Below are 16,237 nucleotides of genomic sequence, written 5' to 3'. Positions count from 1 at the left end.
CAGGATCAGGAACAGAAAGAGAAAAGTCATCAGATACTTGGATTTGAGAGGCTTAATGTTTTATAGACCCAGCTCTTGTGTTCAGCCTTCTGTATGCTGGTTCTGACTTATTCAAAAATAGCTGCTAGGGCTCAGAAAAAGCTTTAGAGGAAGAGTTAACTAAGGTTTTCCCAGTCCATCTAACAGGGATTATAAACTTTCTGACCTTATAGTTATATGTGAAAAAAACTTACTGCATTCTGCAGTATTTTAGTATGCAGGGTATGTGTTCCTGAGATATGGAAAATTAAGTGGAAAATTGAGGTTATTGGGAAAGGGGAAGACTACTTTTCCTATTGAAAATTACTAATTTTAATGAGATGAGAACTTATACTGTAAACTTGAAATATAAAAAATCCCCAAAGATCAGCGGAAAGCTTCCTATTGGTTTTTTAAAGTCTTGACTAAAAAGCAATAACAACTGGTATGGTATCTTCAGCTATTATGGACAAGTAGAGGCTCACTTGATATTTGTTAGTAGTTGCTTTTGGAGAATGGTACTGCTTGACGAGGCACAGCTCTAACCAAAAACTGGTTGATTGTTGGATACTGAGAAAGCAAACATATTTGTTTTAAAAATCCTGAGTTACTTGGACAATTTTACTGGTAAAATCATTCACCACTAGTATTTTAGAGCCAGTGTTCTCAAGTTTGCAAAAATGAAATGTATCTAGGTATCTTAAGGGTTTATGTATTTCTAGAAAACCTTTACAATTTAAAAGCTGTATTTTTGCTATCCAGTTATTTGTCATGGACCATTCAGCTATTGAAAAATATCAGCAATTGAATGTGCTTCATGTCATACCTGGATTAATACTTATTCCTGGAATATAGATTTGAAATTACCTATGTCACAAACCTATAAATGTTTTTAAAAGTGCAGATCAAGACCCCATAAAAGAAAATTCCGACTTGAGTTTACTTTATAACATAATGTCACCATGTCTCATGTTTTCCTCTTACAAACCTATATTGCAGGTATTTTATAATACCTGTCTTTTAGACCTTTGAAAATATATCAAAAAATATTTACTAAAGGACTGGTAAGGAAAAAAAATCAAGCATGGGAAGGCATACCTTGGAGATAAGAAGTGAGGATGGTTTGGATTGTGTGGCAAAAATAGGATTCCAGTGCTGGTCTGACAGTTAAAGACTGAAATTCCAAAGGGATTAATGAGAACAATTATTTATTCTTCCAAGTCTGGAAACAGTTGTTTGTGATTTATTGTAAGTATAAGGAAAGGCACTGGAGTGGCTTGGTGTGAGTGGAGGCCAGTGGTCAGTGCTGGAAGTGCTGGGTCTGTATGGTAATTCTCTTCCTAAGCAGGGCTGAAAAAGACATTTCTGCTTCTCTGCCAAGGTGTGGTTTTGGGGTGACTAGTGGGATAAGAACTTACAAAGAATAGATACATTTAAAATAATATTTAGACCATTTTGGTTTTTTTTTTCTGGTCATGAAGTAAAGTCACTGAGTTTGTCAGTTTCTGTGATGAGTCTGGAAGATTCTGAATTAACTTCTGCAACTTAACTGAGCTCCAGGGTTCCAAATCTAGATCCTGCACAAATTCCATATGTTCCTTTTAGATCCCTTCTGGAAGAAAATAAAGGTCATAATGAGGAAAATCCTGTGCAAGGGCTGCAGCAAATGCACTCAGTAGACTAAGCAAGACTGAAGTTCTGCTTCAACCTGATAAAGCAAATAAGGCATAATGTTAAGACAGAGGAAGAGTAACACCCGCCTCCTCCTCCTCCTCCTTCTCTGCAGACACACACAAGTTGTTTACAAAAGTGCCTTGTAGTGACTGCTGGTGGTGTCACTCCGTCCCATGCCCCAGAGCGATCACCGGGCCTCATGGGAGATGTGACTACAGCGTCGGACATGGGACTGTTTGTTCACTCACTTTCTGTGAAGAGAGTTTTGAACTGTGTTTTGAATAGACAGCATTTTCTTTGTGTGGTTGGTAAATAACACAGAGCAAAGTTAGTCAGCAAGTTGCATAGCTTCTGCATTCTGATTCTTTGGAGCCCTTTTGTACCAAGCTTGACAGGATGTTTTTAACAGAATGTGACCTCACTGGGATACCAGAGGTAAGGAAAAAAGTTATTGGGGCTGTTGTGGAATATTTTGCGCAGAGCTGACCGAAAGTACTGCTTCAAAATACCTTTTGTAAAGAAGATGGTCTCATGGTGATCCAGTCAACACCTTGTTCAGTGAAAATCAATGTCTTTCACTCCTTTGTGGGTTGTAGGAAGTCTTAATAAGATTTTCAATTTCCCACATGTGGAAAAAGTCTGATCTGCAAATCTCAGAACGATCATGTACTTGCTCATTGAGCAAAGGCCCAGTTCTAGAGCATCAAAGTGTTTTCTTTCTAACACAGCACAGAATTAGCAGAGCAGATCCAGTTGTTCATCCAAGTCCGAGGAGCAGCAGCGTGAGCATCGGAGCAGTGGCAAACCCAGCAAGACCGGCACACGTCAACCTTGCGGACGCCCATCCTCAGCCCCTGGGTGAAGGTAAGAGGCAAAGCCACACAAAGCAGTGGCTTTGTCACCAAGTCGGGCAGGACCAGGAGTGGGGTTTCATCACGGGCAGTGGAGCTGGGGCTGCCCTTGTCGCTGTGCCCGGGGGCAGAGCAGAGGGGGATGCGGTGCCCCGGGGTCTGCGGGCACTGCGGGCTCCCCCTCCCCTCCCTCTGCTGGCCAGGGCAGGGGACCCACACCTCCGGGATGCTGGGGAGCCCGCCTGTCCCAGGCTTCCCCAGGGCTTCCCTGGCACTGACAGGATGGAGTAGTGCGAGCTTCAGCTGCAGCAAAAGGGAGAAATATGAGTGTTCCACAAGTTGGAGAACGTGATTTAAAACCAACCAGAATAAAGAGGACATCAGATTCAAATAGTTATACAGTATAAAATGTTATAGATTCATGCTGAATATCTCAGTGATTTGTTTACATTCAGGATCTAGAAAGGTATTTAAGGAAAATGAAAGAGAAATGCATTATTACAAAAAATGGCTTCATGTATAATAGGGAACTTGCTGTTCTGTAATGAAATTAACAATATGTGATCCTCTTTACTATCTATATCAACAGAACAACAAAGCTTCTTTTTTTTTTTGTGGTCAACAATTGAAGGGAGTTTTTTCAGACTGTATGGGTCTTTAAAATTTTAAAATGTTAAAATTTTCAGACTGTATGGGTGACTTAAAAATTTTAAAAGTTTGTTTCGAGTCACTGGTGGAGTGGTGAGAGGAAAAGAAATTCTCATGATATGTAAAACTGTTATTCATACTTAAAGAATTTCATAACAAAGAGATCGAAAAATATGCTTTTAAAATTGGAAAGTTTTGTGTTTTGCTGACAACGAAAGTGCTCTTTGGTAAATGAGAATGGAAAACTTTACTCACTTACTTATGAATAACTAGAGTTGCTTTTTACTGTAAAACACATAAAAAGCTAGGACTTTGTTTTTTCTTGTGATCAGTTAAAAAATGGATAGTTTGAACTTCATTTGGTTGTATAAAAGATGAGGTGAGTGCATCACTCCTCCTAGTAAGATAGGGTAATGACTTTGGTTTGACAAAGTTTTTACAGTGATACTTTTATATTGCTACTGTACTTTGATTCATTGCTGTGTGGTTATAAAAGCTGCAAGGTCTGCTCTAATTAAAGCAAATATTTGTACTGAAGAACCTTCTAGAGAGAAGCACGTTCTGTGAAGCAGAAGTATTTCAAATGGGGATGACTAAAGATGTTAAATTTATATTCACAACTTTGGTATTTGTGTTGCAGTAGTACTTCTGATCATCATAGGTCAGATGCTTGGAATTCTATAATAAAAACCAAGATTTTATAAAGCAAACATCTAATTACCACATGAGACATGAAATAGCAGTTCAATGAAAAAAAATAGAACAAATTACTAGTAATAAATGTGTTAAGATAGAGTTTTCAGATTTAATATCTACCTACAGCTGCATCTATATACTGTGAGAGAGTTTTTTACCCAATGATTTTTCCTAGTGTCTCATTCACTAAAGATAAACTGCCACCAGTAGGTGCAAGCTTGATCTTTTATGACCTTCAGTCAGGGAGAAGTTAGCAGGGTGGGATGCAATTTACTTAATCCCAGAATTTGTGGAAAAGAGTGCAAAACTTCAATTAAAGTGGATTGTTTCGTACTGATGAAACGTGAAGTGGAGAAACCGGTAGAGGTCAGTGCAGAGTGCTGAAATGGAAGGAGACTGCCAAGGCTTTGTGTATTTATGCTCTCTAATTTTGATCTTTAACTTTTCCTTTAAAATGGGGCAAAGGCTTACAGTGGCTTATGGGCAATATTCTTATCCTCTTCAAAACATAGATTAAACATACTTGTGATAATATGATAATGTTACACTGCTTAAACAGGTCAATTAAAGCAACAAAACACATTTTGTTGCGTGTTATAGCTAGCAAACAGATGCTAGAAACCTTATTTGGTGGAATCATTATTGAAAACCATATGTAATACTTATTACATATACTGTAGTGATAACTACATCTAGCTGATGGCTAAGTAGCAACAAAACAGTAGGAGAAAGTATAATTTTTAGGGAACAAGTTTTCAAATATTTGAAGTTGAGTAACAACAGAATTGTTCTCATTTTTGGTAAAAATTTGGATAGTTATTGTTATGTGGTGTTTTAAAATCCTTTCCTTCATGTGCATACATAGATATGCAGGGGGCTGTGGGGAGGCAGACTGTATATAAAGTTGAATTATCTATTGTTTCTCTTTTTAAAGCCATTGTTTGCTCGTGGTTTCCTATTGTGATTTAAAGCAAGGAAAAGAATCACTGCCTATAGTCTGTGCATGAAAAGATCCTTCAATATATATTAGCTGCAAAATCTTCTCTCTAAAAAGCTTCTGTTCAAACTGCTTTCTGTGGATCTAGAAAGAGCAACCTGACTGTCCGCATTCTGTTTCCTTACACTTTAACTAAGTACTTTGAAAAGTAGCTTGCTATGAATTGTGCTGGTTGAATATCAAGGAATTGCAAAACAGATTATCACCAGATAAAAGGGGTTATGTTCTACTTTGATTCTGATACCAATTTACATCTACTGTCTATGATGTTAGGGAGAAATTTCCTGTACCTTTAAAGAGAGTAGAGTCACACAAAGAGTAAATATTCTTGAAAATCCTCTTCACTTGTTCTGCTTACCTTTCATGTGCTTCTTTAAATTGATTATGGAGGCATTGGAAAGAATCCAACACCTTTGAAAATCATACTTTCTTTTCATTTGCTTTATCATGCTCTTAAAAGTGACGGGAACCAGACAGAGACTCTGCAACCCCTCCTCACAGGCGCTTGTGCTGTGTGCCATGAGCGTGAAGGAAGCTCCAGGGGCTTTAAAGGGAGGATTACTGAAGGGGAGGAATTCCCTGCTAACTGTAGGAGATATCAGCAGTACAAATTGAGGTGGGAAGGAGAGAGAGAGGTGTTATCAGCTGCTGTTGCATATCTGACCCGTGATATGTTTTTGCTGCAATCCTCTGAGTAACATCACACACAGGTCTTCCAATCCCCAGGTTTTCATGTCAATATCTCCCTTTATACATGCAGCATAAAGTACTGGATTTGCTGAAGCCAATGAAGTGCTCCTTCACAGTTTGAATCAGTGGTGAGACCAGAAGCTGTACAGCTCTCCTTTTTTCTTTTTTCCCTCTGGCAAAGGAAACATTGAAATAATCTCATTTCTTTCACAACACAGGATCCAATCTAATAGGGTGGCATACAACTGATGGTATGTCAAATGAGAGATTCAGGTATGAGTCCAAATTTTTACCAAAACTTTGCACTCAATTCCTCTCAATTCAATTCTTATTTAAAACTGAAGAAATAACTTTAAGTACTGATTTCACTCCTGGATTTGATTGTGTTTTGAAAAAATAGTCTTGAATCCAAAAGTCAAATCCACCTTCTTTCCCCACACAGTCTTCTGTTGTCCATAGCATTTTGACAAACAATATTTTCCAATTGGATTTTACATATCTCTCTCATTTTTTGTTGGTTAAAAAGGCTGTGAGAAATTGTATTTAACTGAACCACAGTGGAAGTGCTCAGTTGCAGTAACTGATTCTCTTCATTAGTTATTTTTGGGAGGGAGACCTCCTCTTCAAATGTCTTTCCTGAAAAGTAGTGCAGTGGTTGAAATTAAACTACCATTTATAACACTCAGTGCTTAGCTTTTAGGCATTTGATGTTGAAATCCACAAGTCCAAGTGGACTCTTGCCTCAATGAAGTTTGTTTGTTAAATTTCATCGTCTGACCTGCCTTTTTTTTTTTTTTTGTAACATATTTAATCCAAACCCCCAAAATTCAGAGACCAAAATAATATTGCTGAAAATGTGTAGTTTAGTCAAGTGTAAACCTATACTAAAAGTTTGGTGCTCTTATCTGCATCCTGACCAAAGGTAGAAGATTGCAGCCAAGCTGTTCATGACCAAGAAACAGAAGGTCTGTTTTATCACTGAAGTTCTCAGTCTCTCATAGGTCAGTGTTTGATATTTTCTTGGTTGTGGTGTTACATTCATACATACAGGTATAGTAACATCATGTGGTTTTTTTTCCTTCTCTTCTGGTGTCTTTGATCTATATTTTTTGTTGGTTTTTAGAAGTTCTTCCCTGAAAAGTAGCTATGCATAGTTAAATTATCCTTCCACTATATTACCACATTTATGTTTGTTTAACTCAGGGATATGTTTCTTTATTTTTAGAGCATATGGGTGTACCAGTATCTTTATGCTACCTGAAATGAAGGTACCTGTCATTCAGCTATAAAATTTTGTATTCTGTTTAGGCACATATCAAAAATATGTGGGCTTGTGCCCAGATGGGAATAGCACTGATCCAGGCAGTGCTGATCAGTGACCAAGGCAGCACTAGTGAAAATCTCATGTAAACAAGGCAACTGTTGCATTTGCACCAACAATTGAATAAATTCGGACTCTTTGCTGGTAATTACGTTATAAATCTGCAGATTGTGAAATAAATAAATTAGAGTCAATAAATTGGAATGATAAATATAGGTAAATAAACCCTAATTTCAAACATTTGATATGGAAGAAAAAATATAGATTTTTCATCCATTTCATGAATAAATGGACAGCCTAAGCAATTGGTATGATTTTGGGAAACGTAGACATATATCCCAAGAAAATGTCAATATAACAGTTTAATTTTTGGTGGTTCTATCATTTTACTGAAACATATCCATGAAGAGACCTTTATTCCTAATATGCTTTAAGAATCAGAAATGGTGATTTCCCCTGATAATATTAGATTGGATAGTGTTGCTGGTTTGGGTATTTTTCACTTTATCCTGGATTACTGTCAGGAGTTTGTTACCTGCCCTTTCCACTGTGGATCTCAAGTCAATACTAGGCTTTTGTTTAGCATTTCTTCACTTTCTCATTTGTCAAGAACAAACTTTAGACTCCAGTGCAAAGTCTTGGTATTCTTTGACTCACAATGAAATCCATACAGAGCTGATAGAAGTGTGGAGTGTCTTGCACACCCTGGGGAAAAAAAAACCAAAAAAACCCAACTAATTTATGGGTTCTGATGACCTAAAGCTAAGGAATTGTATGATCTCAACATTAAATCTGAGGAATATGCAGTATTAAGGATTTCTAGAAATTCTGAAAATCACTCGCCTTTTCTAGAAAATTTCTGTTATTTCTCTTTTGCATATGTATTTCGAATAGTTTCATACTCACACTGGTAGCCGTAAACAAAATAAGTCTGAATTCAGTTTTTGTAATACATATTCATTTTAATGTTTACAAGCAAAATCATTTCAAAAGATATTTATGTTTTTAACAAGTCTCATCTAACACTGAATCCCATATTTTGCTCTACTGTACAGAATAACATTTCTGTCAACAATCTGTAACACATCAAAGTCTTCTGTAGTGGATGTTTGTGATTAGTCAATATAGTTCAAGGAGTTATTAAGAATAAGGCTCACAGAATAGAAAATATTCAACAAGTTCATTTACTTTTTCTTATTTTTTTCATGGCTTACTTTTTCCTTTTTTATTTTGATGGTATATCGCAGTTTCAATTTTATGCACTCAGTTTTCCCAACACTGTAAAAATACAATAAATAGCTGTTATTTAAATACATTATTTTACTATTCTTTGGGGATTTCATGCTGGTCCAGAAAAAGAAGTGTGCTCCTCTGAAATTTTTTTTCTTTATTTTATATTCTATTTTTTTCAATATATTCATATTTTAGATTGATATATAAGAATGAATCTGTATAAAACATTATGAAATTTCTGCAGGGAAATGATACTTAGGAGCTCATCAATATATTTTATGATCTCAACAAGTTAATATGGATCTTTTATTTTTTCCAGGAATTAAGGCGTTAAACTTAAGAAAACCCTTCATTAAAATTAGATGAAATATGGATCGAAGTCTGAAAAAATACTATCTGCAGCTTTAAACAGCATGAAGCTGAAACGCATTTCCCATGAACTTGACTCACAGAAATATTTTTTCTATTTTTCTCGGTAATAATTTTATTAGTAGTGCTCCTCTAGAGGTGTTAATCATGTGATTGCATGTGTCACAGATATTCCATTTTGCTAGCAGATTTATGCTACTTCAGAGAAAACATATGAGTAAAGATTTTCTGGCAGCTTAATTTTGGTGGTAAAGATGACCACAGAGAACATGAATGTTTATGCATTGTATGATTATATCATGTTCTTTTATTAAAGTGATCCGGAGTAGCATGGATTTTATTTCTTAACCAATACAGTAGCATTTGCAATGAGATGACTGGAGTAGCATGGATTTTAATTCTTAACCAGTACAGTAGCATTTGCAATGAGATGCCAGGGTTGACTGGATTAATGTTTAAGGGGAGCAGGGGATATCATCTGCTTTGACTTTGGCAGGTTTTTTAGCACAATATCCCACGACATTGTAATATTGATGCAACATATTTGTGGACTAGATGGAGGGACAGGTACATGAGTAGAAAACAGATGGATCATTGAATTCCAGGGGCTAATGGCTCATACTCCATCTTTTTATCTGAGTTCCTTAGGGGACTGTCCAGAAGCCCACCCTGGTTCAGTAACTTCCTCAGTGTCTTTGTGGACAGTGGGTTAAACATTTTGTGTGGACGTTGATGAAGAGAAAAAAACAGTGTGCTGTGTCAACAGCAGACTACCAGACTTCCCTGTAGATCAAAGAAAGTTGTGGTTCCCTTATATTTGGTACCTTATATTTGGTACTAATTAGGCCACATCTAGAATGATCCATCCAGTTCTGGGTACCTCCATTCAGGGCAGAAGTTGACCAACTGGATCTAGTTGAGCAGGGAACTATGAAGATGGTTGGAGGCAGCAGCATATGTGCTGTGAAGAAGCTCTGCAAAAGCAGGGCTTGTTTAGGCTAAAAAAGAGGTACCTTCAGGTAAAAATAAAACATTTTTAGACAGAGCAATCCTGAGAAAATAACCCTGTGGCAACTTCTGAAATAATGTTTTCCTTGTAAGTGGGTAGTGCCTCCTGCCACCATTCGTATGCATCAGGTGTGCTTGGGCTGCTAAGCAGCTCCAATGAAACACCAAACATTGCAAGAGATTCTCCTCACGTTAAGCAGTAATAGGTTGTAGTTTACTAATTTTTAAGGGTAAAGTATTGCTTTCACATAGAGAGTAAAGAAAAATATAAAAAAAAATGGCATTTTAGGGCTTATTCAGATCTGTGAACCTCCTGTGTTTGCTGGGAGGATTCTTCCTGCAGAGTAGTTCTTGATGTTGTTCCTGGAACGTTGGAAATTACCAGAGTACAGCTTTTTGGCCAGGGTGGTGAACGCTTTTGATAGGGAAGAGATGGCTATGGATCTTGAGCTGTGCCTTGGTTTGATTTGATGGTGCTTATCCTCTGTTTTGTTCCTTTTCCCTGAAATTTTATGTGAATATTTTTGCTGAGGAAGAAAGAACTGCGTAAAGGAAACCAAGAGAAATCTGTTGCATTTTTGCTTGGAAGTGAAAACAGTAGAACAAAGAGAGTGATTTGTAAGTCTACCTTTTCCTTATGCCAAATCAACATGACTAACAGTGAGGACTGGCAGCTAAAAGTAGAAGGAAAGAAACGAAGGCTCTTGGGTCATTCTTAGAAAATACTCTGCTTGGGAACGTAGAGTACATTGTAATCAATCTTTTACTGTAGAGATTTATGCTGTGAAAGATATTAGGAAGTGGCTGGGAAGATACCAATGTAATCAGTCCTGGAGATGTGCCAGAATGTTCAATCTGTCCTGTCCAGATGTTGTCCTTTTAGGCCAAGGAAAATACCTCAGCCCAGATAGCTTCCTCCTTATTGCAGAGGCAGGTTTGATATTTGCATTGCCTGTTTATAAGTTTGGTTTTTAGTCCTGACTCAGGCTGGGCTCATCAAATGCAGGACTACCCAGCAGGCAGCACTGCTCACAGGACTTACATAATTTCTAAAAAATATTTTTAGATGTTCTTTTTCACATCTCTGGTTAACTATTTCCTGCTTCAATCTCCTCCCAAAAAACAGCCTGTCCCAATTTTTTCCCCCCACTGATCCCAGTTTGCTGTATCACTTTGCTAGGTCAGTATTTCTGAAACCATTTCTAGTGTGCTCATGGCCTTGCATGGAATTTCTGCTACATTTCCCTGGGCACTGTTGATCTGACATGACTGCACTCACCAGAAGTGGTCCTCTTCAAGTGTCTGTGAAGTCTGACCATATGACTGTCTCCAAATGCCTGTGAAATCCTGTGAAATCCACCCATTCTTCATTGCACTATCTATCGAGCTTATTGGCTTCTCCATTTATAATCTCGCAATAATTTTTTAAATTTACTTTGCACAGATAGTTTCAGCATGTCTTGTTCTGTTGATTTAACTCCAGGTGGAAGCAGCCTTGTTGCTTTCCTGAGCCCAAACACCAACATCATCACCCTTGGTTATTGCTGTTGGTGTCTAGGTGCACAAAGGGAGATGAGGAGATAAGGGCATGGGCACTGGTGATGTATGGTTGAAACCTCTTCATGTTCCTTCCATGAATCCTGGCACAAGAACCCATCTGCCAGAACTACTTGGGAGTTACAGTGTATGAATGGAAATGGGAGAAAACTCCGCCTATGTTCCGAGCCAGTAGGAAATGAGGACTCTGATATTGTGTGAGTAGATGTCGCCACAGTGGCTGTGATAAATAAGCCTTGTTGGAAGGCTGGATATGGCATCACATTTATTAGCTCTTGTATGCAATAGGAGAATTGTCTGACTTGAAATATGGCAGTGTGAGGTCTCATCTGCTCACAGTTACAACTCATAGTCAGTGAGACAGGAAATTTTTTCTTGTCATTCCTGGTCACTGAGGACAGGGAGAACAGAACAAGTAGGAGTAGCTGTAGGCTCAGCTGTCATTGCAGCATCAGTGTGGGAATAAACACTTAGAAACTGGATACTGGAAAAGTCCCTAGTTCTAATCCATGGTAAAGCCAGATAACTTTGGGTAGTCAGCTGTTAAATGGGAATTAAATGGGAATGTGCTCTGGTTATGAGACATTGGATCCCACCACAGCTGTAAGGCAAAACTTAAATAATAAAATCCTCTGGTTTTACATGAAGAAACAAGTCACTGTTCACACTTTGTGATTTAAAAAAGAGAACAAAAACCTCTTTCCTAAATTATTTAAATTTAAGACTTTAGGAAAATGACATTGATGCTACCCATTTTTATCTCCTGTAAAGACCATACTCAAACACACGCTTAATGGGTATGCACCTCTTAAAAATTAAAAACTATACAACTTGGGTTTTTTTTAAAAAATATATAATGTTCTGGAAATTGCATTCAGTCAATTCATTTCTGTATTATTAGATCTTTACAGTACTTGGCTGCAAGTACAAGAAAGAAACAGCATGCATAATCATTTCTGTGATTACCATGTCTGCTGCCCAGTGACACAAACTCTGTCCAGAAGGAAGGGAAAAGGCATCACATCCTGTACATCTGCTTATGCAATCTTATAGACATTGCTGTTGCAAAGACATCAGGGTTTCTTCCATTGATTTATGGAGGTCAGATTTCATTAGCAAAGTGAATAAGGCACAATGGCCAATGCTGATTAAAATGGAAAGATAAGGTTTGTTCTTGTAGCAAGAAAAAGTTCAAGAGTCTAGTTTCAATGAAAATACTTCTCTTTCTGAAAAAACACTGGGGTTTCCAGCAGGAATTTCAGTGGGATTATACAGTTGGAATATGATTATATTCTTAGATGGCTTTTGTTTCTTTGTTAAACACTTTGTTAAAACCCCATCAAAGATACAAGCATTTTGTTCCAATTTTAAAACTCTTTTGTAAGTCCTGCTATAGAATTGGCATGCTTCCTTTAATCAGCTGACAAATTGACCAGTGCTTGTACAAGTTCTGCAGCTGCCTCAAAGTATGGCTGAAAAAGGAGAAACTTGAAATTCTGACTTCCACAGGTTCGGAACACAGTTAATTTGGTATATAAAGACAAAATCTTGAAGAACCTGAGCTTATTGTGAAGATTTCTTTCACTCGGAGGAAGAGTTTTTAGTACCGTTTTTGGGTGGTCTGTTCTCATTTAGCTCTGGAAATTTTGCTACTTGCCTGTGGTGATTGTAAAAGGAGAAAATTATGGTGAATTAAATGTTACTGTAATACAGTGTGTTCTGTGGTGTTTGCCCACCTTTATGTACATGATCTGCAGATACATAGCATATGTATTAAAGATACTTCAGAATGAGAAATCAATGTTTTCGGCAAGTTTTATTTAAAATTATTAAAAAACAGAAATTCTTTATTCTTTAGAGTTTTGACATAAGCAACTTTCCTTTCTGTTTATCTGGAATATGAGGGAGAGAAGCACATTGTCCTCCTTTTTATTAAGCTTTTTATTATGGGAACATTCCTCAAGCAAAATATACCTGGAGTCTAACATTCCACCTCCAAAGGCAAAATACATTCTCTTCTCAACATACCAGAATGAAGGACTGAATCATACTTTAAATTATTCACCATTTGCCAAAATATCTGGTTAATCTATTTAACTGAATAAAAAATGATCCTGAATGCTCAAAGTACTTTTGTGAAATAAAATGTATGTTATGCATGTACAATGACAGCGGGAAAGGAAGAAGCAGAGGTTGCCAAGGACATTCTGAGAACATTTATTGATTGGAAACAAATCAGTGGAATTTTTTTGGTTTTGTTTTGTTTAGTTTTGCTGGATTGTTTTTTTCTTCTCCATATTACATGAAGTGGTCTCTGTCTGGGTGTAATTTTTACTTTTTAGTGCCATCTGCACCTGTGGCCTTTGGACTTAATGTTTATGACAGATGGACTGGACTGTGCTTGCACCATTTAGTGTATAATCCTTCTGTATGTATCTATGCCATGCTAGGCAGTGGCACTGGCCCAATGGGCATATTTATTAGTGCAGACTTCCTGTCTGCTTCCATTGTTCTGTTGCAGTGTCCTTTGAGCCTAATGGACCTTGCTTTGTGCTGGGCCCACCTACAAAATATTGTTTCTGATTCGTGCCAGATATCTATTGCAGACTCTGATTTTTTTTTTCTCTAACACATTTGCCAACTAGAACGCTTAAAATGGATCAATTCCATATTGTAAATGCTCTTCCTCTCCTCTCAGCCTGCAAGCTTCATTTTGGAACAAGCTTGCTAGCTTTGTTTGCTAGTATCAAGATGCTTGATAAAAACACGAGAAGCATTCCTATTGAAAAATGCGACCTCTCATTACCTGAGCTGCTGTTCTGCTGGAAGCAGAAGTTGCCCCCAGAGAGGCAGTGGCCTCTGTAGGAGAGGGTGCAATAAACACAGCCTTGGCTGAGGAGCTTGTGGCTGGCTCATGGCCTGCAGCCCGGAGCTGGGTGCCTCATCCCATCCCGGCTGACTTCATCGGCGCTGTGTGATGTGGGAAAAAGGATGGACTACTATTGAACAAGAAGTTCTGCCTTCTGGATCTAAACAGCAAAACAAATGCAACACTTGGGCACTTGCAATTTTTCAAGTTATTTGTGAACCTAACAACCACAGAGCTGATATCACAAAAACGAAGAACAATTAATTATCAATCATTTATCTCATAAAACCAAGAGGTTGCCTCTCTAAAATTTTTGGGCCTGCTACAGAAAAACATGAAATTAATCTCATAGTTTAGTTGCAGTCACATTAAATTAGTGGCAAATATCAAGAAGACAATTAAGAATCAAACTCATCCTGTTCTAAAAGTATAATTTTTTAAGATATGTATCCTAACAGTTAAAAAAGGCTTTGTAAAATATTTCTACAGAAAGTAACTATGCCTTTGTAAACTCTCTATGGAGAAAGAGATTATCTACATATCTTCCTATATTGCCTAGCAAGATTATGCATTATGGCTCATATTATCATGGTCATGAGAAAAAGAAACACATTCTGCATCATACACCTGCCATAACAGGGATAGTTTCTGTTGTGATATCGGCCAATCAGATTTCTGCAGGATGAGAATGAAGACCTGTGAGAGAGAATTCATCACTTCATAAACAAAGAAGCTATTATCAGTAGCCGTTTCATGTCTAGAAAAGGTTTCTTTATATTATTGAAATAAAGCTGTATAGTGAAACCAAAACTATTATGATGGCATATTCATGACTAGGAAGAAGGAATTTATTTTTCATTCAGCCATTTTAAATTTGGCATTTCTATTTTGTAGTAAGAACTCAAACTATCAAACATATATCCAGAATATAATACTTGTGATCTTGGCCTTGAGAAGAAAGTGTGTAGAAGTCCATATAGAAATATTCATGTGTGCTTTGTATATCTTCCTTTTCCATTCATTAAATGTTATTTAATAATTAGAACTTTTGAAGATCAGGTACAGCAACTGCAATGGTGAAACTTCATATAGGCAACCCTGAATTTAAAATTAAAACACATCATTGAAATTTGAAAATCTCATGGCAGTATGTTTTACAATTGTCTTTCATACCTCAAGCAACTTATATTTGTTTCTTGTTGTGATATCTGGAAGGGTTTCATCAATTTAGCCTATTAGTTGCACATCTTGGAGGAATATTTTGAAGAATACAGTCTAAAAAATGTGCAAGCTAGTTGTAGCAAATCCTGTTTAATACCCTTCAATTTGAATTAGCAGTGTGATGATTCTGATTTTTTCCATGTGTTGGCTGTGGCAGTATCACAATTTGTTTCTCATAGATTATTGCTCACCTACTCCATGAAAAAGCCATTTTCTAAGTTGCTTTTCTCTGCTGCCAGTCAGTGTGAGGATGAAGTATCTTCTCAAAAGTACTGTAAAAGCTGCAGAATCTCCTTATTTGTAAAAGACAATATATAAATTTTAAGGTGGGAGCAGAGGCTGCTACAATGGTATATCACAGAGGAGACAGGATATTACTGAGTGTTTATTTTTTAATTTGCTTTTCTTTCTTTTGCTTTACAGAGTTCATAGAGAAAATTCAGGACAACAATAGAGATATTATCCAAGTTTTCCAGAACAGAGCAGTAATCTTCTTCCCCTAAAGTCTGTTGGTTATGTGATAAGATTAGCTTTAAGATTATTGCAGTGTTTGAGTTTCTGATTTGAGCCCTCTGCAAATAATGACCTGAGGGGTTGTGTCATGATGTAGACAAGCTACATGACCATTGAGCTGTGATTATCCTAACTTCAGTGCCAGTAATGTACTGTGCCCCAGAACTGTGGAGCTAGGTATCATGTCCTGCAAATGGAATTATTCAGTTAATCACGGAAGAGCCCGGGGACTGAGCTGCTGGAAGCACATAATAGCAAGGTTATGCCTATCAAGGATATGCAGCCTAAATCTCTCAACTGTGAGGCATGGTAGAGACAAGTGTTATGTGATGGCCCTCCCTTGTGGGTCATCATCATCTTATCCCCTCCCTAGACAGTACCTGATTACCTGCCAAGCCAATATTCCAGACTGCCATCTTCCACCCTGGCATCTGCAAGGTTACATCTGAAATGAGCACAACCAAGGGGATTTTTCATTACCCTGGACATTACAGAGTCAGCCTTATCTGACCTTGACTGAATTCATACTTCTCTTAGAGGATCTATAAGTCTAAAGAGCTCTGCAGAACTTT

General features: G+C 37.4%; 1 protein-coding gene across 4 annotated transcripts in view; it reads left to right on the top strand.

The window, feature by feature from the left end:
* The first annotated feature begins 1,870 nt into the window (after positions 1-1,870).
* The window catches only part of ST18 (ST18 C2H2C-type zinc finger transcription factor), a 170,664-nt gene continuing 156,297 nt past the window's right edge, over positions 1,871-16,237 (top strand). Inside the window, exons 1-2 of one of the 4 annotated variants that reach the window (XM_063168665.1) lie at positions 1,871-2,127; positions 2,421-2,556. In XM_063168665.1, the coding sequence (XP_063024735.1) occupies positions 2,089-2,127; positions 2,421-2,556 (175 nt within the window). In that variant the 5' untranslated portion in view covers positions 1,871-2,088. Of the gene's footprint in view, positions 2,128-2,195; positions 2,557-16,237 lie in introns of those variants that run through there. The other 3 variants (XM_063168654.1, XM_063168675.1, XM_063168685.1) reach the window with 3 other exon arrangements.

Source organism: Melospiza melodia, chromosome 1 (assembly GCF_035770615.1).
Source record: "Melospiza melodia melodia isolate bMelMel2 chromosome 1, bMelMel2.pri, whole genome shotgun sequence".
Taxonomy (NCBI): domain Eukaryota; kingdom Metazoa; phylum Chordata; class Aves; order Passeriformes; family Passerellidae; genus Melospiza; species Melospiza melodia.
Note: the sequence above shows the minus strand (reverse complement) of the source record. Positions and strands in the feature narration are given on the sequence as shown.